Source organism: Saccopteryx leptura, chromosome 1, assembly GCF_036850995.1.
Source record: "Saccopteryx leptura isolate mSacLep1 chromosome 1, mSacLep1_pri_phased_curated, whole genome shotgun sequence".
Classification (NCBI taxonomy): domain Eukaryota; kingdom Metazoa; phylum Chordata; class Mammalia; order Chiroptera; family Emballonuridae; genus Saccopteryx; species Saccopteryx leptura.
In genome coordinates this window covers 152,057,942-152,083,274 of record NC_089503.1, presented here as the reverse complement: position 1 = coordinate 152,083,274, position 25,333 = coordinate 152,057,942, and the positions used below count along the sequence as shown (strand labels likewise).

The following is a 25,333-nucleotide window of genomic DNA, read 5'->3' as shown; positions in this document are numbered from 1 at the left end:
TTTCTGTCCCTTCTGTTTTGCTTTTTCAGAATGTCATGTCAACGGATTCATATAAAGTATGTAGCCTTCTGCCTGACCAGGCGGTGGCACAGTGGATAGAGCGTCAGACTGAGACACGGAAGACCCAGGTTCGAAACCCGGAGGTCGCCAACTTGAGCGTGGGCTCATCTGGTTTGAGCAAGGGATCACTGGCTCTGTTGTAGCCCCCTGGTCAAGGCACATATGAGAAAGCAATCAATGAACACTAAGGTGCTACAATGAAGAGCTGGTGCTTCTTATCTCTCTCTCTTCCTGTCTATCTGTCCCTATCTGTCCCTCTCTCTGTCCCTGTCTCCCCCACCAAAAAAAGTATGTAGACTTCTGTATCTGCTTTTTATCATTTAGCATAACATGCTTGTGATTCATTCATGTTGCTGTGCCCATCAATTGTTTATTCCTTTTCATGGTTGAGTACTGTTCCTTCATGTGGGTGGGATTTGACCATGATATCATTATTTTGTGTCTGTTTGTTTCTCCTGTCTTTGTAATGTGTGCTTGTGGCAAGTGGAATTGTGTTTCTATTAAAGTTGGTCGTGTATAGGGCAGGAAAAAACTTGTTCTCTCTACCTTCCTAGGTTCTCTGGAGGTGAATTCGTCTGACAAGGGAGAGAATAACAAGATAAAAACAAGCCGAAACTTATTAACATGTGCATCAAGCATATGCACAGGAAACTCACCGGCGAGTAACTCGAACGTGTTGATTTACAAACTGGCCTTCACACACAGAGGGCAAGAGGAGACCAAGGAAAGAGGCAGCGACTCCAGAGAGGCAGGTGGCAGGTTTGATAAGCAGGGGAACTTGTAGAAGGCTTGTCTTGGGCACCACAAGGCAGGTAGACCTTCATACCCACCTGCCGGCATCTGAGAAGCTTACACCGAGGCCTGGTGGCATTCAGTCACATGTCGTATCCGGGCGGCGTCAACAATACCTTACCCTCTCGAGGATGAGTCCTTACAAACAGCTTGGGCTGTGGGGACAGTGGGCAGGTCATGCATTCCAAGGGCCGGGGAGGGATGAGGAGCCTCCAAATGCCCAGGTCCACCTCAAGCGTCAGCTGGCAGCCACGTCCCCCGGATGACCTCTTCCAACAGGAGGAGTGGTTAAAATGTGGTGCTTATCAACACCAAGTCCTAACCAAGAACAACACTTTTGTAGAGAAATGACAAGACCAAGGGAAAGAGATTTAGATGTTTAAGGGTGGCCAGCTATGGAAAGGTAACTAAATATGGGGAAACTAACAAAAAGATAAGGGCTTAGTTAATGAGGTTGGTCAGAGATTTCTCAGGTGTCCTCCCTCTCGGCTGGTAACAGGAGTTGTCTCTTGTATTAAGAATTGTCCGGCCATCCTGGCAGCGAGGGGGAAGGGCAGAGAGGTTTTCTTCTGTGTGCTATTCTCCAATTGCCTGAAGTTTAAAATAATCCTAACATCAAAGAGCCGTATTTTGGGGTGGCGTACTGTGAACCCCTCCAGGGACTTCTAGCTTGCCCTCAGTCCTCTTCCGGTTCATGTTCCGGTAACATCTGCTGAAATAAGGAAATTGTCCACCACTTCACCTGTGTTATAATTTCACCAACCAACATGTTGCACCAACTTGTACACTACCCCTGGGATGACACTCCATTTTACCATTTTGCTCTGTAATTATTTTAATATACTGCTTTCTTCTTGGGATTTAGAGTTGAAGCCTTGCCTTCCTAAAATCAATCTTGCCCCTTGGAAACCTCTTGTTCCTTGGATTAAAATTTCACACCTGGATGGTCTGCTAGGAGTAATTCCGTCCCTACTAAAATTAATTTTGTCCCTGCGTGTTTCACAGCCAAGCTGGAGGTGTAGGTCAGCCAGACCAGCCCTGTAGCCTTTGTCTCCATCCTCAGATTACCTTGCCTCCTGTGAGTGCCTCTTCCCTGCCCTCCACCCCCATGCACACAGATTATGCATACGCAAACACACACATACACATACACACACACACACTCCTGGACAACACTATGTGCGTACTGTACCTTAAAAAATAAATTCATATTAAACACTTCTTCAAAGTATAGATATGAAATGTCAAGACATCAAACTGAATGACTTAAATATGTACAGGATATTATATGCCAATTATACATCCATGCTGCTGTTGAAGACAAAACCAACACAACCACTCTGAAAGTCCTTACTTAAACATCGTAGCTGTGCAGCGGGGCTGGAGCTGAGATTTAGTCATGTATGTCACGGGGAAGTAGGCATTTAGGGAAGCGGAAGGCGCAGCATGGAAAAGAACAGAAACCGAACTGCAAGGAAAAGGGTGGGAAAAATTCTGAGCCAAAGTTTGAAACAGAGCCAAAGGTCAGGAGGAAACAGTGTGTGGACACAGTGCTGTGACTTATTTGAATGCTCTGTGACCTCCAGCTTCTCTGGAGGCAGGAATTCCCCCTGAGGGCAGGGTGGGGAGGGAGGGACGGTGGCAGGTAAATCTCACTGGGTCAGAGAACACACTGGATGTAAGCAGGCCTTCTGGGGGGTCCCTCTAAGGCAGGGGTCCCTAAACTTTTTACACAGGGGACCAGTTCACTGTCCCTCAGACCATTGGAGGGCCGGACTATAAAAAAAAACTATGAACAAATCCCTATGCACACTGCACATATCCATTTTAAAGAAAAAAAACAAAACGGGAACAAATACAATATTTAAAATAAAGAACAAGTAAATTTAAATCAACAAATTGACCAGTATTTCAATGGGAACTATGGGCCTGCTTTTGGCTAATGAGGTAGTCAATGTTCGGTTCCATATTTGTCACTGCTAGCTGTAACAAGTGATATGACGCGCTTCCGGAACCGTGAGGTGTGCATCCCGCGTCACCGTAAGTAGTACTGTACGTGAGCAACGCTGCACTTTGCATCTGCATCCTGTACTCCTCTCACCGACCACCAATGAAAGAGGTGCCCCTTCCGGAAGTGCGACGGAGGGGCCGGATAAATGGCCTCAGGGAGCCGCATGTGGCCATGCTGTAGTTTGGGGACCCCTGCTCTAAGGGAATGCCACTCCAAGGGGAGGGGCGGTCAGCCCCCTGGCCATCAGGTGGACTCACAGGTGAACCCAGCAGCATGGTTGTCAGGAGCTGTGGAGATGGAAGGGACCTGCGCCCACTTGGTGAGGAGCAGGACCCCCAGCAGCGGAGGCCAGCAGCAGCCAGGACTGACCTTTGAGCTCAGGTGTGTAAGCTGCCCAGGGATACAAGAAGTCATTCTGGGCAGAGAGCCTTGCACATACAAGTGGGAACAATGCGGAGATTTGCACAAAACACGGGGGCATTTGCACAAATGGGGTCCTCATCTGTGCTCAGAGCCTGGCGAGGCTGACTAGTTTCTGTTCACACACGTGTGAAAGGCACTATGTCGATGGGCCACAGCTCTAACAAGGAAGTAGGCTGAACTACCAGGGCATCTCATGAGGAAATGTACAGTTTGAAGGGCTTAAAAAAAAATGTTAGTTTCCCTCTGATGTAATCCTTGAAGCATCTTGATTAACCTTTAGGGTTTTGATGGTATAAATTGCCTTCCATGTACTTTTCTCAAAGTTTGGACCACATCTCAAGAAATTGTGCCTAAATGATCTTTCATTCCCTTGAACGGCATAAATTAGACCAACTTCCGTATTCTCTGCCCTAATGCCTCATGATTTCAGCTAGACCAAGACGCCTAAGACAGCATTCGGTAACGATGCCAAGCTGAGTACAGCCAGTTAACACACTGGTTCTCACCGCAGAGCTTAACCGGTTTCTCTGCACATGGTAGATGCTAAATAGACATGTGTTCAGTGGATGGATGGATGAATGAATGACAAAAATGAAGTGATTGCAAGATTCTCAACTTAATTCAAGTGAAAGGGCATGTGAGAAATGATAAGAATCTGTGTGTGTGAGAGAGACAGGTAGGAAGTCTAAAGAGCATGATGCAGGAGACTTAGAGACAGATGGATGCTAGAAAGACCCTGAAATAGACTAATGTCTGTGAACCAGGAGGGGAAGCTCTGCCTCCTAGTGCACGACAATGGGAGCAGAAGAGATTCAGGTCACGATGAAGGCTGAGATTCCTGGCCAAGCTTAAGTTCAAAATCTTTGGAGGCCCTGCTATCTTCACCGACTGCATGCTTCTGATGGGTAAACAAAGCACAGCCCCTGCCAGTCAAATAAATCCTAATGGCAAAATTGGCTCAGGTGGACTTTTTGATGTTAAACACTTGAAATGCATTTCCATCTTATAGGACAGATCCAATTTAAATGGTGCAATGGAAATTACCTCAAATAAAGTAGGGGCTAGCGTCATTCATAGGAAGCACTGGAAGTTAAATTGCACAGCTGCTGAGAGAGGAGTGGAGGAGGGGATCCTGGATTCAGGGAAGAATAGGAGCGACCTAAAGAATCAAATAGCCGTGGCTGGCTGGCTCAGTGGTAGAGTGTCAGCCCACCGTGTGGAAGTCCCAGGTTCGATTCCTGGCCAGGACACACAGGAGGAGTGCCCATCTGCTTCTCCACCTTTCCCCCTCTCTTTTCTCACTCTCTCTCTCTTCTCCTCCAGCAGTCAAGGCTCCACTGGAGCAAAGTTGGCCCAGATGCTGAGAATGGCTCCATGACCTCCGCTTCAGGCACTAGAATGACTCTAGCCCCAACAGAGCGACGCCCCAGATGGGCAGAACATTGCCCCCTGGTGGGCATGCCAAGTGGATTCCGGTCAGGCGCATGCAGGAGTCTATCTCTCTGCCTCCCTTCTTCTCACCTCAGAAAAATACCAAAATATTAATAATAATAATAAAAGGAATCAAACAAAGACTGTTCTTGGCAGTGAACTTTCAGAAATAAACTCTCGTCCTGAGTGGTCTTACGAGTGTGTCAGACTGAAGAAGATGCTGCACTGAGTTAAAATGAGGTCTTGGAGAATCAGGACTAGAGGCAGGCCATGGAAAACCCAAGGTGCTTGGCAGGTTGAAATTCTGGGGCAGTGGAAATGGTGAGTGATCAGAGAGGAAGCCGGTCTGCGGAGAGGAGAACGAAGCAGGTGCATGCATGCAGGTGCACACAGGAAGGCAAAGCCAAGAACTGATGCCATCTCCACGATCCGATTTGTACATGGGAAACCGCGTTCTTGTCCTTCCTGCATCCCCTTCAGGTCCCTGACCTCAGGTTGTGTTTATGGGTTGGGGTTCTCTGAAATTTCCTCAGAGCCTTTCAATACACTATTCTTTGAGTTTGGCCAGTTGAAGTAACATTGATCTCCGCCTCTCCTCTTTGAGAAATAACTGATCTTCAGCAGAACCATAAAAGTTCTCCAGGGAAGGGAAGTAGCAGAGAACCACACAGCTGGCTTGTTCTGTCATACGGCATATTTTTTAAAACAAGAAAACGTCAAGTGCTTATGAACAATGCTTCCCCCTTCACTGAGCCTTTCGGTGTTGTAAGAGAGAAACTTCTTAACTTCTTCTGGTTCACCTTACTGAATTAAGGTGCTAGCCATTAGTCGCACAAAGGTGTTCATTTCTGCAACAAACACGGGTTGAGCATCTACTCTGTTGGACACTGCTTTAGGGACAGCGAGGGTACAGTTAATGAGACTTGTTCACTGTGCTCAAGGATCTCCCTTAGGAGAGACATATGTCTTAAAGATATCTAGTGTCAGGAATAAAAACCTACTTAAACTAGGTTAAAAGAGAAAGAGACAATATTAGGAGGGCACAGGGGCATTTCATGGACATAAATGTGGGCAGGGCAGCCTGAGTTCATGAATGGCCAGAACAAAACGTGGAGAAAGGTAAAAATGAAAGCAATCTCTCTCTCCCCACCCTCTCTCTCTGTCTCTCTCTCTACCACCCGTCCTTCTAGCTCTCCTTTCTACATGCATGACTCAGTTTCTTGGTCTCTTATCTCAGCGTCTTTGTTTTATATGAATAGTTGCAAATGCAAATTGGCATTTTTTATGCTCATTTAAGAGAATGGCCCCAGTGACGCGGACCCCTAGTCCAGGTGGCCAGCAAAGACTCTCTATTTCCTCTAGACCCTGAATGCCAATCCCTGGGAGAAAGCCTCATGGATCCAGCCTGGGTCAGAAGACCTCAGTCCCATTACTAGGAGGCAGGGCTCTAGGAGTTAGTGACTTCTGGAGGGGAACCCTGGCAAATGTGGCCTGACCTACAGGCAGAGCTGACACATTGTTGACATGTCTGCCACATGCTCACATCATGAGGACGATGGAAACCAGTAAGGACAGCACCCCGGCAGTGCTGGCTTACAAGAGAGAATAAAATGTGTAGGTGCATGGATGAGTCCTGGGAAGCTGGGGGACACACACTTTACTGTTGTTTATTTGTTTTTAGGTTGAGAGTTGCTTTTCTATTGTTGGATGTTATGCAACTCCACAGTGCCTGGAGACCTGTGGGTGAGTCAGGAACAAATGGAGTCTGAGAGGAACTTGGTCTTGTCATTGATTTACTGGGTAATATTTGAGGAGTCACTGATTACTTCATTTCAAAAATTCCAGGACTTATATGGAATTTCACATTCACTACCCTTTTCAGGTCTATGGAGAAGATGGTGGAACTGTTACAAGATGTATTTCCACTTAGAATCTATTTTTAAGAACTCATTTGCCAGGTATAGGATTAAACTCTTGTGATGGAAACATATACAATTTCAGAGATACGGCATTTAAGTGAGAGGCGGAGTGTCTACATATAATTCAGTTCAAGTCACACCATACTACATACAAAAAAAAAAAGTTTTTTTTTTAAACTGGGGTCGTCAGGAACCAAGAAAGAAGAAAACTTGGTTCTGAATAAAGGGGATAGGAAAGGCTGGTGGCTGATAGAAAATTCAATTGGAGTCTGAATGTGAACTTTTAAGAGATGAAGAAACAGGAGAAAGCCATTCTAGGCATAAAAACAGCTAAGAAATTAGCAAAGAAGGGTGAGGGAGATGTCATCAGTATATAGATGAATTTGGCCTGAGTGTAGTATACAGGAGGGATGAATGGAGAGAGAGAGATAGCCGAGTCAGGTTAGGGTTCAACTGGGAGTTTAAATGCTCAGATACTTAAACTTGATCCTGTTGACCCGGAATGATTTTCAGCAGATCAATTCTGCATTTTAGAAAGAAAACTGTGATGTATTTGACAGGCATGTGTCAAAAAAAGAGCAAAGTGGGCTTTTTATTTAAAACAAAACAACTGATAGCATGTGTTGCCAACGATAAAATTCAAGATTTCTTATGAAAATTAGAATTTGGGGAACTGTGTATCCACTTGACAGTTTCCCTGGATGGAAAGGCTGTTCTGATGAGATAGGTAGTGGTGTGGTTATAGATTTATAATGTTATGAAGTGTGTCAACAATTGGAGATCTGCGTAACTCAGTAAACCAGTATTTTCCAAATGACCACTATATGAAGGAACATATCTTGTATGGGTAAAGATCTATTCAAAGTGCTCAACAGGACAATGAATTTTAATGCACGAAATGTTGAAGGTAAATAAGAAGACGAAAAGACTGGTTGACCCAGGCAGTCAGAGGCTCTCTACCATCTCCCGTCTTTGGAATGTAACTTCTGCCTACTGTTCCCATACTAGGGGCTCATTCAAAGATTCAGCCTTGAGAGAGTGATACATTACTGAGACCACCTGATGGTATACGTGAATGACTGCACCCCATTAAGGATGCCATACAAATTCTTCAGATCCTGGCTCGTGGGTGCAGAGATCCACAATTAATCCTGTTTTTCCCAACTACATACCTGTGTGATACCAGATTCATTCCTATAATTTCACTGAAATTATATATCACAACAGACTGAATGCAGGAACAGCTATGAAAATCCAAGTATTTATTTTTAAGTAGACATAAAAAATATTGGCAAAAGTGTAAAACAATGCAATTCTCATGAATTTATTTTTATTTTGGGAAATAAAGTTATTTTACATAAAAAGTGTTTTAATGTTAGCACGCAATAAATAGCCTTCTTGTTATTTTAGAGAACACATAAATATTGGAAGATTTATCTGTTTCAATTTCTTGGTTGGTAAGCATTGGTAGAAATATTCCACATAAACAAAAGCTATTTGAGATCCTCAATATTTATTTCCAGCTGTATTGAGGTATAATTGATCAATAAATTTATATATCTAAAATGTACAGAGTTATAGACTGTATCCACATGAAATGGTTACCACAGTCAAGCTAATTAACTCACCCGCCATCTCACACAATTTATTCTGTGTATGTGTGTATGTGCATGTGTGTGATGAGAGCACTTAAGATTCACTCTCTTAACACGTTTTAAGTATATAATACCATATTATTAACTACAGTCACCGTGCTGTACATTAGATTCCCAGAACTTACTCATAACTGAAAGTTTGTACCCTTAGACCGACATCTCCCATTCTCCCCACCCTGTCTCTGGTAGCCACCATTTTATTGTCCTTACTAAGATAGACATTTCTAGACTCCGCATGAAAGTGAGATCATACATTATTTGTCTCTCTCTATTTGGCTTATCACAGATGGCAGGATTTCCTTCTAAATGGCTGAATAATATTTCATTACATATATATTAGAGTATAAAGAGCTCCTTTGACCAGAGAGGTGGAGAAACCCTTTCTTAATCTTTTTCCTGCTCAGAACGTGGGGTCCAGCACTGTTAGACCCAGGCAGCAGTGTTCCTAGGAATTTTCAAGCAGGCCTTCTAGAACTGTTTTGTCTCGGGAACCCTTCACACCCTTAAACTGAACGTGGAGCAGCAGTTGGAGCTTTGTTTCCTGAAATTTGAAATTTTTGTCTGATCTGGAAAAATATAACTCCGGATTTCTTTTGTACCTCATGCCAGCCTACTATTAATTTGTCCAGCTCTGAGCACAAATGCAAAAAAAGGGAGAAGGGGAGATTTTCCTCTTTGGCACCCAGAAACAAAGCACAAATTCCTGTCCCACAAGAAGGAATTACCCCACCTCCCTAGCAAGGTCTGTTCCAAATACTTACTCACTTTTCAGTGAGTCAAAAGGAAACAGACAAGTATCTCTCTAAAACCTGGCTGACTTCCTGCAAGAAGTCTGTGAAGAGAGTCTGGGTTGGTTGTTCGGTTACCCAGGGGCCACCTAAGAGCACCCCAGGTGATATCTAGAGTCTTAGTAAGCAGGTGAGTATCATAGACAGGTCAGAAAAAGAAGGCCTTCAGGTGTTTGTCAGAATTAGTAAGTAGTGTTAGTCACACAGATAAGAAAACAGGAACGCAACAGGGGCTACCCATTTTGGGTTCCAAGGTATTGAGTTTATGGCCATGAGATAAGCTGTAACATTTGACGAAGACCAGTTTAATACTTTAAAATTTAAGGAGGCATTTAAGGACTCCAGCCTCAGCAAGGGTAAAAGGGAGCATTTAATTTTCACCAACTAATTAAATTCTTTCCACCTTGAATCACTGTGCTTTCCAGTGACAAAGCCTAACGCATCCATCCCATCCTGTTCACAGTACCCACTCCACCATGGTGACAATAATTTCCCCGATATGCTGGGCATTTGTGGATGAACCTTTGGAGAAAAAAAAAAAAAAAAGTCAGGTTTAAAGAGAAGTGAATATCCTATTTCTTTGGTTGGTGAGTAAAAATGTCACACACGGTTATAGAATGTTCTCTTTCCAGATAGGAGGCTGACATGATGGAAGAAAGTGGTCACAGTGATGAACACACACACACACACACACACCACCCCCAGGTCTTGCAGCAAGCAGGTTTTTGCTTAAATGTCACCTCGGATAATCATAGCTTGGGAGCAGATTTAGTTTCCAACCTGGTCGTTCTGCTCTTATTTTTGTCAGCGTCCCCGCCCACTGGGAACGGCGGGGCTAGCCCCGCACCTCGCAGCCCCCGAGAGAGGGGCTCCGGGATCCCACCCGCGCCGAGGGCTGCAGGACAAGAACTGCAGAAGGGCCAGGGGGTCCTGGGGACCCAGGTCTCCGACGGTCGGTGGTGGGGCGAGGGGACAGGCTGGCTGTCGCCATCGGAGGCGCCCAGGCCGTGGCGTCCAGAGCAGGGAGGGTGCCATCCGCGCCGGCCGCGTCCCCACGGTTTCCGGGCGGCGCGGGGCTGGGCCCGGGTGGCCGAGCGCAGGTGCGGTTTCCGGGGGCGTGGGGCCCAGGTGCGGCCCCGGCGCGGGCGGGCGGGGTGGGGCGGGCACATCCGCGTTCACGGGGCGGAGGGGCGGGCGGGGGCGGGCCTTGGCGCCCCAGGAGCTGCTGGAGCTACTTCTCCCTGCTCCCTCCGCGCAGGGAGACCAGCCTCCGCACTGCTTGGCGCGTGTTGGGGTCTCGGGTCGCTCTGCAGTCCCCGAGCAGGCGCAGGATGCGGCGGGCACGCGCGAGGACCGCGCGGCTGAGGCTGGCGCTGCTGCTCCTGCAAGGTAAGCGGGGACGGTGCTCCGCAGGGGCAGCGGAGGGGCCCGCGGTCCCGGGTCAGGGGGTAGGGGGACGAGCCGTGGGGACTCGGGCGCAGTCAGCGCGCGCCCCCGCTCCGACACCACGTCGACCCAGGCGCCCCGCCATTCGGGCGAGATGGAGCGACTCCCCGCGCTGCCCCGCCTGGTGTCCGCACGATGGGGGCAGGACTCGCAGTCTGTTAAGCACCTTTCAAAGTCAGGTCAGTGCAAGCTCCGATTTCAGGCGCACGCGCACGTGCAGACTTGTGCACATTTGTGCACCGACAGTGGACATGAGTGGCAGTCCATCCCGGAGGGCGAGTCCAGCAGCCCGGCTCGGACAGGTGCGGCGCCAGACCCGGGCCAAGGGGAGATGTGGGTCCCGGGCGGGAGCCTGCCCCTCCTCAGTGCCATGCCTGGTGGCTTTTGCAGGAACCTGGGAACACCTAAATGCTGATTTTTCGGCCCAAGGGTGTGCTCTGCCCCCGTTTCTTCGGGACGCAGCACTGATGTTTCTTGCGATAGGGGACGTAGGAAAACCGAGCGCCTCGTAACTACTTGGCGGAGGGGAATTCTTCCTTCCCTTCTTTCTGCCTTCCTCTTATTGTTCCAACGTCGTCTGTTCAACGAATGTAAACTCCGGGCCAGGAAAAGTTCTTTCCACTGTCTTGATCTTGGCGCCACAACAGGAGAATTGATGGAGCAGCAGCTCCGACTGCAGGGCAGCTAGAGGGGGGCCCACCAGGCGCCTGACTTCTTTTACCCCCAGTGTGGAAATGAGGCTGGGGTGCCGGGCTGCTGCGCGACCACCGTGCAGCAGCTCTTCTGAGTTTAGTATGTGCTTACTTTAACTTGGGGAAAGGGGAGGGAGGGAGTCCCAGTCGTATTTTGTAGTTTGATCCCCCATCAAGACGAAAACATCTCTGATTTTCGAAGTTTTTTTTTTTTTTTTTACAAAGAAGATAACTATTTCTTAAACTCCTGCCTTGAGGCACCTAGCTAGTCACTGTTCTTTATCATGGAAGAAACCTAATCCATGTGACCCTGCAAAGCATTTCCCCCAGGTCAGAGAGAACTAAGAGCCTCACCACCTGCAAGACAATGTGGTTGGATTTCAGCCTCACCTGTGTCTGCTGCTCAAGATACTCTCTCTTGCCCTGCCTCCTCCCCAGAATGTTCCCAAGGGGAGGGGCCTGCAACCCTAATTTAGGGGTTTTACATAAAGTTGGATTCACGTGGAAGATCAGGCCCGGGCAAACCACAGGCTTCCCACGAGCTAATCGACATTTAACACTGAATTCTTCATCTCTCTTTTATTACCCATTATTAACGGAAGCTATGGAAACATAACATCATCTTCTAATGGTGGAAGTGTTGAGGCTTGTCTTTGAAAGAGCAGTGAGAGATGCTGGAGTGGAATGTGTGGCTTCAAGGCACGAAGTCAGGCACCAAGATTTTAACCCGGAGGTCATTTGAAAGGCCGGCTTCGTGCAAGCAATGATTTAAAATGATGTGCGAGTAAAGCATTTTGTATAATTACTTCTTCCTTCTGCTCCAGTGATTTGCATATTCAATGAACCAATTTTCCTCCCAATTCAGGGCAATCATAAGAAAGCTTTGCCCTTTTCCACATCAGTGGGGGTTCTTAGGGGAGCAAGGGCATTTTGGGGGGTTTACCATGAATATCCAAGACCAACATGAGGAATTGAAATCCCTAGGTGAGTGATGTCTGAAGTTTTATAGGGCGTGACCCTATCGGCCCAGGATTCATTGTTACTATAAGCACACAATTGTACACATGGACAAGTTATGTGATATACAGACATACCAAAAATGTAAACGTTAGTGTGTGCATATATGTGTTTAGACGTCTCACATTCTCTCCACCGTACCTGCCAACTACAGTAGAAACAAATCTCATGTTAACAGATTCAAATTCACTTTCCATAACGCTTCCTACAGGTACTTAAGGAAAAGCACTGCTCAAAATTAGTTCCTGTGATGGTAACAGGGAGTGGGGTGGAGGGGTGGGGAAGGGGCGAGGGAGGAGAGGGAGGGAGAGGGGGGAGGGGAGGGGCACAAAGAAAACCAGATAGAAGTTGAGGGAGGATGATTTGACTTTGAGTGAGGGGTATGCAGCATAATCAAAGGTCAAAATAATCTGGAGATGTTTTCTCGGAACATATGTACCCTGATTTATCAATGTCACTGCATTAAAATTAATAAAAATAAGATAAAAAAATTAGTTCCATATTAATCACGTTTCATTCATGTCTTTGTTGAAGTGCTTGCCCTTGTATGGGTAGTCGGCAGGTTGAGGTTGGAAACGAAAGACCATAAGAGGCCTGGAGAATGCGCCGTAACTGATAGGTCCAGAGAGGCAAGGGAAATGCAATTTGTGTGTGTGTATTTTTTGGAAGTTAGAAGCAGGGAGGCAGGCAGACTCCCACATGCGCCAGACTGGGATCCACCCGGCATGCCCACTAGGGGGCGGTGCTCTGCCCATTTGGGGTGTTGCTCCCTTGGGGCCAGAGCCAATCTCAGGCCCCAGCTGACTTTGCTCCAATGGAGCCTTGGCTGGGAGAGGGCGTGAGACAGAGAGGGGGAAGGGTGGAGAAGCAGATGGGCGCTTCTATGTGCCCTGGCTAGAAATCGAACCCAGGACTTCCACACGCTAGGCCGACGCTCTACCACTGAGCCAACTGGCCAGGGCTGGGAAATGCAATTTTTAAGTGCACGATTTTTAAGTCACTTATATTCTCTAGTGTGTCACCAGGCCAAGCAAGGGTAGTTATTCACGCCTCTTGGTTCTAGATTTCTTCTCTTTCTGGTACCCAGAATCTTTCACTTCTTAATGACTATTTTCAAATCCTCTCCCTCATTTCCCCTCAGGCTGTAAATAGTCTGGTATCTTTCTAGTTAGCAAGCCCTTTTACTCTGTGGGTTGGCAGGTCTTTCCTCCTGAAGCACCCGCGGCCCTGGCTTCTCCTCTCCCTGGTTCTCTTACCTTCCTGGCCGTTTGCGTTCAGTGCCCTCCGCAGGCGCTTGCGCTGGCCGGGTCCTGGCCAGTGTCCGCCCAGCTCCACCCCAGCTCCTCCTCTACACGCTGCTGGTCTCCTCTGGCAGCCACAGCCTGGGTCAGTGCCCCAGCCAGGCTGCCCCTGACCATGAGCAGTGTTCCCATCCAGGTGTTGTATGAGCAGGAGCTCAACTGGGGTCAGCAGCTGCCCTCTGAAACCTGCCCTTCTATTGTCAGCTGCTGTTTGATGGCGCATTCCGGGCGAACATGACCCCAGGAACCCTCTCCTTGTTCTCAGCCTCATGGCCAACGTCCTTCCAACCTCCGAGTTCTGTCCCTTCCCCCTAGCCCGTGCAGCCTGTGCTGTATCATCCACGTCACGCCTTGGGTGTTTTGTGTCCGGACTACTGGAGTGTATACACTGGTTTTCCTGTTTTTGACTCTGATCCCTCCCGTCCAGTGTGCTCATTGTCACCAGTGTTATCTGTCTGAAACCTTCTCTGTCTCTGATCTCTCCCTCGCTTCAAACGTTTGGTGGCTCCCCTTCTCACGTAGGGTCAAGTCCAAATTCCTTGGCAGATCGGAAAACGCCCTTTGCTGTCTGTCCGCTGGCTACCTGTTCAGCCTTTCCTCTAATACACCTGTCCTCGCTCAGGGGCACACACAGGCACTCACACTGCGCGAAATGCATGTGCGATACACGCACACACACAGCTCCATGCACCTCTGTGTCCCGACCGCCCCTGATCATACTGTCTTCAGTGTTGGCGTATTTTCCAGGCTGTTCTCTTTGTCTTCCCTGCCTGGATGCTTCCTACTTTTTGTCTCATCCCTTTGTAACTCACTATTGTCTTATGTTAGAACAGACGACCTCCAAAGTAGGCCAGGTTTTTCTTTTATAATGAAAAGAAACTTTTGAGGGGATCTCCCATTTCTGGGACCCACCCCCAGCCCCAGGCCACCCTCTGATCCAGGAATTCCCCTCCCCCTCGGGCTACCGCTGCCCAACCTCCTCGAAGCTTTGCTCTTTGAAATACTGGTTCACACCTCTCTTTGATTTAAATTAATGGATTGGAGCTCGGGATTTAGTATTCAAAACCAGTTACTCATATGCGTCTGATGTGCAGCCAGGTTAGGAAGTAACTGCTGAAATATTAGTGCCGCACCTCTTCCTAATGAATTAAAATTCCAGCGTGGCCTGTACCACCTTGCTGCGAGGTGACCACCAAGACAGGCTGATTTCAACACCAAGGGGTGGTGCATGTGCCAGGTTGAGCGAATTCCCTCTAAAGGGGGTGACGAAGGCTCCTGTCTTCATGTGCGGACAGTCTCGGGCAGAAAAGGGAGCAGTATGTGACTGCAAAGCAGTGAGCTTCTCATGATGGAATTTCAGACATCCCTCCAAATAAAGACACCTCCAGCCAGTGTGTCAGAAAAAAAGCATTGCAGGAGAAATGGGGAAGATGGATGGGACCCAGCGTATCCTCCTGACGCCATGGAAATGTTACCACTAAAGTCACAAGCCATAGTCTGGACTGTCGGCCATGCCTGAGACGTTGCTGAAAGGGTCAGCGTAAAACGGGAAGAAGCAGTCTAATCATCTCTGCAATGATGTGGAGGATTTTGTGGTTGATTGGTTGGTTTCATTTGTCATGGTAACTAATGACTTACCTGGAAAAAAATTAAAAAAGAAATGCACAGAAGAACAGCCCTATAAAGAGAAGACTCTTGAGACCATACCAGGTGCTCTGTGAGAAAGGGGTCCCCCCAGGTGACCCCCAGGGGTCTTGGTGATCTGGCCATACTGAAGTCCATAGCTAGGATCCGATCACATCTTTGTGTGATAACTGCTGCACGTCAGGCATCGTGCCAGGCCCGGTGCGGAAACATGGGACACTTGGTGTGTGGTCAAGGCGGCTTCCGTCCACTGGGAAACAAGTCTGAACAAGGGGAGGACATTGTCTCCGTCCCCGAAGGGTTCCTAACCAGTGTTGGGTCCCGCCATTGTATGCCCACTGGGTTAAACCCCTGCTCCATCTTGCTTGGAGGTCAGGGGACGCTCAAGGCATTGTGCTGAATAAGCACCGTGCTGTTTTCTGGGAGCAGAGTCTAGAACAGGGGTTCCCAAATTACAGCCCGCGGGCCTCATGCGGCCCCCTGAGGCCATTTATCCGGCCCCCGCCGCACTTCCGGAAGGGGCTCCTCGTTCATTGGTGGTCAGTGAGAGGAGCATAGTTCCCATTGAAATACTGGTCAGTTTGTTGATTTAAATTTACTTGTTCTTTATTTTAAATATTGTATTTGTTCCCGTTTTGTTTTTTTTCTTTAAAATAGATATGTGCAGTGTGCATAGGGATTTGTTCATAGTTTTTTTTTATAGTCCGGCCCTCCAATGGTCTGAGGGACAGTGAACTGGCCCCGTGTAAAAAGTTTGGGGACCCCTGGTCTAGAAGGCTGGTCCAGTCCTGGTGGGACAACAATATCAGTGCTTGGATCAGATTTTCAGGAAGCGCAGAGTTCTCTTGGAGCCATAGACTTATGTTTCTCTCGTTATGCTTTTCATTCTCAATTTCCATCCAGTATAATCAAGAGCCTCAAAATAATCTTTTTAGAAATCATAGTCCCCATTAAATTTAATTTCCTAAATAAAATTATATATTATATATATATATTATAATATATATATTATATATATATATTATAATATATATATATAATGGTCCCAGAGAGCACAGAGAATCAGTGTGGGCACCGAAGTTTCCGTTAGTGAACGAGGGAAGCCTGTGATTCTGTGTGACTCTGGGGTGTTTTGAAACATTTTCTGACACTTTTATTAATCATATAAATTAGCAAAGAAGTTAATGTCCATTCTTAATTTTGTTAAAGTTTAATTAGTTCAGAGTGCCTGTATTCAAGTGCTTTATCCGGCCACGGCCTGCCTACTCTTGCACGTTGTGAGTGACACTTACTCATCGGTACAAACGCAAACTGAAGGAGGGTCCACCGGTATTTTCTGGACATGGAATATTGGGGCTGTCAGTGATTTTCAGGTATGCTTCTTCCTTTGAGGGAGCTGCCTGTCCCGTTGCCCAGTGGTTTGTAGAAACTGCAGTTCTGCTGGCGATGAGTCCTGGACCCCTAGTGACTGGAGATGATTCTCTACGGAAGCCGCACGTAACCCCTGATCTCTGGATGACTTTCTATATAAAAATGAGGTTAATGTTCAGATGGAGCCATGAAGAGAAGAGAGGGATGGACGCTGTGCTGTGCATGTGAGAGAGCATTGCATTGTGTTTTGAAAAAAGCCCGAGCAAAGGTATTGCACCCGTGGGTGCCTTGGACGTTGGCAGTTGTCACTCCCCCACCCCTGATTTGTTGGAGGGTGGCCTTTGTCTGTTTCAGGGAGGCCTGATCTCATTTCCATGGGGACCATGCAAAAATGCAGACTGAAGAAGCCTTCTTCGGGGCAGGTCAGTCGGATAAGTCTCTCCGAAACTGTTTGCCAGCTCCCTCAGGTCCTCCATCCAAATTGCTTCTCAGATGCTTGTTAGAGTGTGGATGCTGCCTCTAGGCTGTGCAGCCTTTGAAAACCATATTTTCAGTGCTGGTGGGTAGAGTGACTATTTCAGAATAATTGACATGGTGTTCTGTACACTTTCTGACATCGTTCCCTGGGAGGAAAAGAAGGAAGAAGCTAGCCCTGGAAATTGGGATACTTGCTTGAGAGCTTCATGGATTTCCTCTCCGTGCAAAAATGCAGTAAACAACCTGAACAGTGTTCATGTAAAATCGAGATGTGACTACTAAGTCCTTTATGTAAATATGACAGTGCTCCTGCCCTCCGGGGCCACTATAACACAACATGAGACTGAGTGGCTCACAGACACCAGAACGTTGCTTCTCACAGCTCTGGGCACTGGAAAGTCCAAGATTAGGGCACCAGCATGGTGCCTCCTGGTGAGAGCCCTTTTCCTGGTTCCCAGCTGGGGGCGCCTTCATCCCCATGCAGTGGGAGGGGCTCTCTGGACCCTCTCTTGTAAGACACTAGTCCCTCCCATGGGGGCAAAGCCTGAGCGGCTCCCAGAGGCCCCATGTCCTCATCTCAGTATCTTTGGGAGTGAGCATTTCAGCAAAGGGGGGATTGCAAACTTTCAGACTATGGCACACAGTCATTAAGGAGTTCCTCTGTTATTGCAGTATTTGATTTCTGCCCCTGAGTAATCCAACCTGAATATTGCAGTGTTGTTTTATCATGATTGTGTTGTTGTGGTTCAAGGGAGATCTGACCTTAGCCTCTTAGAGAGTACAGCACTGTGCACAGGCTCATCTGGCTTGAGTGTGGGGTCGCCGGCTTAAGCATGGGATCATTGACATGACCCCATGGTCACTGGCTTGATCCCAAGGTCGCTGGCTTGAGCAAGGGGTCACTGGCTCTGCTGGGGCCCCCTGGTCAAGGCACATATGAGAAAACAATCAATGAACAACTAAGGAGGGGCAACGAAGAATTGATGCTTCTCATCTCTCTCCCTTCCTGTCTGTCTGTCTGCCTGCCTGCCTGTCTTTCTCTTTCATGCATGCAAAAAAGTAAAATAGAGTACAGCACTGTGGTTCTTTCTGAACTACAACTCAACCCCCAAGTCTGTACATCACACGTGTCTCAGTGTCACTGAGGCTCATGCACCCAGGAAGCCTTCTCAACCCACGGGACCTGCTCATAGGGACACTTTCATGGCAGTTGTCCCCTTCTCTTTTGATCACGTGGCTCCTCAGCTGTGAGTCCTACAGACTGCAACTCTGAGAAGACAGGGCCCATGTCTTCTGCGCTTGTGCCGGCTTGCGTTTTGCTGAACAAACAATGAAGGCATGAGGCATCATGGTGAACGTATGACAGCTCCTGGGACACGGATCAAAGGCACGCTTTCTGAGCTGATGCCAAGCTGACAACTTCCTGCTTTCTAATTAGTGCATGCAAAAAAAAACCCCTCTCTTGGCAAGTTCATCTACATCTGTGAACATGTTCTTTAGTTGATCATTTTCTTTCATTTGACAGAGTTTGTTTGCTTTTGAGAAACATTCTTCTTTGTCTAGGTATGAGAATTCTGTGGGCAGGTACCAAGATGAATGGATGTATTGGGACAGTATAGACATATTTTCCTCTGTCCTTGTAACTTTTTTGTTCCCATCAAGTAGCATCATAATTTATCTTCAGTGTGACTCTCCCACTGAATACTCTTTTTTTTTTTCTGTAGTGATAAGCGGGGAGGCAGAGACAGACTCCTTCATGCACTCAACCGGGATCCACCCAGCATGCCCACTAGGGGGCGATACTTGGCCCATCTGGGGTGTTGCTCCATTGCAACCGGAGCTATTCTAGGGCCAGAGGCAGAGGCTATGGAGCTGTCCTCAGTGCCCGGACCAACTTTGCTCCAGCGGAGCCTTGGCTGAAGGAGGGAAAGAGAAAGAGAAAGGAGAGGGGGAAGGGTGGAGAAGCAGATGGGCGCTTCTCCTGTGTGCCCTGGCTGGGAATCGATCCCGGGACTTCCACACACCGGCCAGCGCTCTACCACTGAGCCAAGTGGCTAAAGTTCTTTTTTTTTTTTTTGAGAGAGAGAGAGGAAGAAAAGCACCAACTCATGCCTCCACTTAGTTGTGCCCTTGTTCTCGCTTGCTGTCCTTTGTATACGTGTGTCCGTCTGGGCTTCCTAAAGTGTAGCTTTACATGACTGCATCCTGTCATGCTGTGGTTGGCTGTTGTCCCATTGTTAGATATTTAGATATTTAGGCTGTTTCCTGTGGGCTTTGACCTCCTCCTGTGGCTATAAATAGTCATTGTACAAAAAGCTTTTTTTCTTTTCCTCTCTTGGATCATTTCCAGATGGGGCATTACTGGGTCACAGGTGATGTGTGTACTTTCTAGCTCCCATTGTGTGCTGAACAGTGCAATCACCACTAATGTGTGCATTTGCCTATCTCACTGTTGGAATTTAGTTTACTCTCTGTAGTTTGTCTTAAGTTTTTTTGTAGTTTAAGGGCTGTAACATGGTGTATCTTATGTAATTTAATTCTTGTTCTTTCTATTCACTGGGCTACATATTTAATGTAACCATCTAAAAAAGCCTATCTTTTGAAAAAAAAATATAGATGGATTAGGCTGTTTTAGAATTTAGGCCCAGACAAAACCTTAAGGAATCATCTAGTAAATGCCTCATGTTTATAATAGCCAGCTTTTGAGAAGACTAAAGCCCAGGACTCCCACCTGCAGGGTGTCCTTCAGGATTTCTCCTTACAGTCTCTTGGACAGACTTCCCCTTGTCCTCTGTGGCCCCCAGACTGACTACACAATTCATTTTCCTTGAATGGCAGGCCTCTAGTTAAAATGTCCATCTTCCTGTGGACTAGAAGCCTTCAGGGAAGAGAGAAGATAGAAATTCTGTTTACCAGAAGATGGACTTCCAGTAACCGAATTTGGAGATTGTTCTGGCTAGCCACTGGCCATGCCACACATCACCCTAAAACTTAGTGGCCTCAAATGACAGCCGTTATTTGTTACATGTCATGGTTTCATAAGCAGGACTGTAAGACTGGCTTGACCGGGCGGTTCTCACACAAGGTCTCCCGTGTGGCTCCTCAGAGGGCAAGGCTGCCCTTTCTTTCCATGTGGTGCCATTGGGCGGCGTCTCCTGCATGGCCTCGCCTAACCCAGACTCAGAAATCATCCCGCCAGCTTCCGGGGAGGAGACATACTCTGCCTCTTGACCGGAAGACTGTCAGGTAATTCCCAGACATGGTTTAACTAACATCAACTTAATGGTACTTACAAGACGGCTCATCGCTTAGATCAGAGTTGTTCAACATCGGGATTGTTGACATTTGGGGCCAGATCATTCTTTCTGGAGATGGGGTGACAGGTGGGGCTGTTCTGTGCACTGCAGGACATTGAGGGACATCATTGTCTCCACACAGTAGATGCCAGTAGCCCCCTCCCCAACACACAGTGCGACAAACAAAAATGTGTCCAGATGATACCAAATGCCCCCTGAGGGACAAATTTGTCCCCAGCAGAGAACCACTACACTAAACAAACAAGTATTAAGCACATTTACTGCCGAGTCTGAAGACTAAGTTAAAGGCTATTTTTCTGGGTGACTTTAGATAAGTCATAGGAAAACTATTCCCTTTGGGAGGATCAAATGGAATTGTGAATGAAAAAGTATTTTGTGTATTGTGGAAGCATACGTCATGTTATTTTTTAATCCGTAACTTGGTACTCATTCGCTGTTATCATCATTCATTTTTCTGAGGGACCTCGTGGTGGGTGCCTGTCATTGGGCGGGGGAGTGTCAGACGCGGCAGGGGGACTTGCAGGAGTCCGGCAGCCCTGCCGGAGGTCTGCTTTCTATTCCTAAATGCACCTGTGGAGGAGCAGGGTAGCACTTAGGTCCTTACTGAATGTACAATTTGACACAGATTTTTAAAGAAAACGTGTTTTTCTTTCTTAATGAAAGAGGAGGAATGTTACACCACTGGGTTCCAGGGCAGTTGTGGGGGTCATCCTGTGCTCTTTTTTTTTTTTCATGCCAGGAAGCCAGATGTTTTAGAGCTGAGATCTGTACATATTGTGTGGTCATTCCCAGAGAGCCCATAATTTCTAAGTTTAGCTGCATATTATTCTTTTGAGAGGAGAGGGGAGGGCTTTCTCCATGGAGACAATGCTGCTGCCTCTGGGTTCCTGTGGTTGTGTATGTGTCCCAGCGATCTGCCCATGACCTGTGACTGTTTTCTGTGGTCATGCATATTCTGGATAATGATTAGTACACTTGTGAGTCTGAAGGCTATTTTCTTCATCTTGAAGTCAGGGTCTGAGTAACCCCCGCTTCCGGCTGCTGTGGCTTCCTAGGGGGTCTGCGGACTGATAATGTTTCCTTGGCTTTTGTGGTGTGCTTTGAGTGTGCCTCAGCAAAAAGTAGTACCAGCCATCCGCTCATCCATCACACAGGGCTCAGAAACTTCCGTGGGCATTGATTCAGGGTATATATTTGCGTGCACACACACACACACACACACACACACACACTTTATGTTAGAGGTAAAGTGCTATAAGCCCTACAATTTCTCAAGAATTATGCTCTCCTTGGTGACATAATGATATGAGTAGTAAAAGAAAAGAAAACCACAAAAAAGGGTTTTTATTAAGTCTTCACCGTTTGCTTGGCACTGGGCTGAGCCTGTTCTGTGCATTGTCTGCTCACAGGGAGGTAGGCAGATAGAGCTGTTTCACACACGACAGAGCAATGGCTCACATAGAATGAGGGGCTTGCCCGAGGTCTCAGCCCTGTTCTCTGGCACTGTGATGTACTTCTGTCTTGCCCACTGTGTGGAGTTTTTCGGTTTGAAAAAATGCTTATGCTTCAAGGGCTAGCTTGCTTCCACCACCCCACCACTCCAACACCCCAAAATATAGTCAGTCTGCTCTTCTAGTGTTCTTCTGTACTAGATAAAAAGCAAACTTACTGGTAAATGTTCTCTAAAATTCTAAATAGAAACTAACATGTCTGCATATTTGTAGATAGATGTATGTACGTATAACATACATATTTTCTAATCTGTCATTTAATCCATCCACCAGTGTGTCTTCTTGGTAGTCCACATTTAAGCATCTTCCTTTGAACCAGGCTAGAACTCTGAGAATTATACACTAAGTAAACCAGTGTTATTCACTTCTCTCTCTCTCTCTCTCTCTCTCTCGTGTGTGTGTGTGTGTGTGTGTGTGTGTGTGTGTGTGTGTTTCTGAAGTTAGAAGCGGGAGGCAGAGAGACAGACTGCTGCATGTGCCTGACCAGGATCCACCTGGCATGCCCACCAGGGGGTGATGCTCTGCCCATCTGGGGCGTTGCTGCATTGCAACCAGAGCCATTCTAGCGTCTGAAGCAGAAGCCATGGAGCCATCCTCAGCGCCAGGCCAACTTTGCTCTAATGGAGCCTTGGCTGCCGGAAAGGAAAGAGAGAGACAGAGAGGAAGGAGAGGGGGAAGGGTAGAGAAGCAGATGGGTGCTTCTCCTGTGTGCTCTGACTGGGAATTGAACCTGGGACTTCCACACACCGGGCTGACGCTCTACCACTGAGCAAACTGGCTAGGGCCATATGTACTTTTTAATCTGTCTTTTAACTCATCCACTGGTGTGTCTTCTTGGTAGCCTGCATTGAAGCATCTTCCTTTGAACCAGGCAAGAACTTAAGAATTATACACTAACTAAACAGGTGTTCACTGCTCTCTCATCGTGTGTGTGTGTGTGTGTGTGTGTGTGTGTGTGTGTGTGTTGCAAGCCATTGGCTGCTGTGATTCTTAGCAGCTCTACGAGTGAGGGACATCCACTGGCTTCTGTCCTCACAGTCCTGCTCAGCCCTACAGATGCGTACCTATGGCTTCTCTTATGGACTCACTCTGGCTCCGAGGGGCCTTCCTCTTTTCCTGCTGCCTTCTGTCTTTCCCCGGCATCCTTGTCTTTCCCAGGGAACCCCACCTTCTCCTGACCTGCCCAAAGGGGGCCAACTTCAGGTTTGTCATTATTGCCTCTGGCACTCTCCCATTCCTGGCACGACACCCCGTCAAGTGGAGGGGAAGCGGTCGGCAGTCTCTGCGAATTCTGATGATGATCGATCCACTGCCATGTGTTGGAGGCGGTTCTGAGGACTGGGGATGGGGTTGGGGTACAGCCATGACCACAATAGAGCCTCGCGCTCCAAGATGCAGGCAGATTTACCTCAGAACACGCGAGGCTTACGCTTCGGGGACCCTCACTATGCAGGTCCCTCCCATGCGTGTATCTGGCCCGATATCTTTATTAAATGTGCACATGTTAAGGTCACTGTCTCTTTTGTCCCTAACATGATATGTTTCAGCAAAGACCTCAACATAAACTGGTTAATCAATATCAACTTCCAAGAGTTTCTGAATTAGTCCCTGTAAAAGAAAACTTGAGTGGCCTTAAAATATATTGTAGCTCCTGCCTGATGATGGAAAACAGTCCTAAACACTTACATGGCATCAGAAATAAGTTATAAAAATGACAGAAACTTTCCTATCTATAAATAATAAAAATGAAAAAAAAACCTCAATGTACCACGCCAGAAGAAAAATTGAATATTTTTAGAGAATAACTCATAAAACAGTCAAGTGAAGATGTGATCAAAGCTACAGAGCCAAAGACCATAGGAAAAATGTGTAACAGAAGTGTGTCACTGTGTTTACTTTTTTTTTTTTCAGCTTTGAAAAATCTTGCTAGGACCGCTCTTCTCATCTTAAGTGACTATTATATTTTATACCTGAATTTGTTTCACAATTCTTGTAATATTTTCCTTTTAAAGAGCCTCTCTCCCTACAAAACTTAGATCTCCCAGGCTGATGCTCGTTGGGGAGGCCGATGAAACTATGCATTTGTTATCTGGTGATTTCTGTGGGTGGACGTGGGCCTCGCTGGGGTCCTCTGCTTTGGGGTCTCTCATGAAGTTGTAGTCAAGGTGTGGGCCAGGGCTGCAGGGTCATCCGCATGCTTGGCTGAGGAAGGACCCACTCCCGTTCACTTTGGTGGCAGAATTCATTTTCTCCCGGGCTGTTGGACTGAGGGCCTCGGCTCAGCACTGGCTCTCAGTTGGGGCTGCCCTCAGTCCCCGCGCCGTGTGGACCCTGTGGCTTCTTCAAAGCCAACCAAGAAGAACTCTGCCAGTGAGATGGACCTTATGGTACTGTGTGATGTAATTGCAAGGGGGACATCTTATGGCCCTGGATTCGGTGTGTTGAGTCTTCAGCTCTGCTGGTCCACAGTCACAGGTGCTCCCAGTCTGGGAGAAGAGGTTCAGGCAAAGGCACGAGTGACCGGAGATGGGGACCACGGGCAGCCTGGCCACCACCAGCCACTATGGGAACCATGGGCAGCCTGGCCACGACCGGCAGTGAGGGAAACAGCTCTGACGGACATGTTTCTGAGGCAGAGTGAGAGAGAGAAGGCAGTGAGGATGCGCGTGATGTTCTTCGGACAAAGCACTCCATGCAGAGGGAGCAGGGAACAAATGTAAAACACCTGAGGTCAGCATGTTGACGGAAGAGCCAGGAATCCAGCTGAATGAGTTAAAGGGACAGGGAAGGGGAGAGGGGTGACCATGCAGCTCTGGAGGCAGAACTTGCCCATGAGAGCAGCCGAGTCCCCTTTGGAGGGAGTGTTCCCTAATCAGACGTGCAGATGGTGAGTACAGAAGGAGGGACAAGAAGGTGGGTGCAGGCGAGGATGTCGGGGCAGTCCCCAACCGCAAGTCCGTGCCGAAGTGTCCCCGGAACCGAGAGGTGTAAAGTGGGAGAAATACTGGCTTCAGTTAGGCCCGTGAGGCAGGTCCTGTTACTCAGCAAGTCATCGAACAGGCGCTGCCTTGCTAAATGAACAAAAGTGCTATTGAGTTTCTGCCCTCACATGGAAGGAGACGAAGAATGTTGTCAGTAGAAGGTGCATTAAGGAGCTGGGGTTCCTAGTGGACCTCCCAGGCCCCTCTACCGTTGGGACATAATAGGTCTGCCCAATGGTGAAACACTTCAACATCCTTATTAAAAAAAAGAGAGAGAAATCTATTGAGTTTTATGAAGCACTTAACAAATGGACTCCAGAAGCCATCACAGTGGACTTTTGTAAAAGTTCATCACCTGCAAAATCAAAAATGGGAAAGGGCCGCAGGTCACCTGACTCTGTGCCATCATTCTCTAGGCTTGATGCACTTCCTTTGTCACACAAAAAATTAAAACCTACTCCACACAAAATATGCACTATAAATGGTATAACTGGCAT

General features: G+C 47.5%; 1 protein-coding gene across 2 annotated transcripts in view; it reads left to right on the top strand.

Moving 5' to 3' along the window:
* The first annotated feature begins 10,294 nt into the window (after positions 1 to 10,294).
* ITGA2 (integrin subunit alpha 2) overlaps positions 10,295 to 25,333 on the top strand; it is an 89,472-nt gene continuing 74,433 nt past the window's right edge. For both annotated transcript variants that reach the window (XM_066377848.1, XM_066377856.1), the window contains exon 1: positions 10,295 to 10,468. In XM_066377848.1, the coding sequence (XP_066233945.1) occupies positions 10,411 to 10,468 (58 nt within the window). In that variant the 5' untranslated portion in view covers positions 10,295 to 10,410. The remainder of the gene's footprint in view (positions 10,469 to 25,333) is intronic.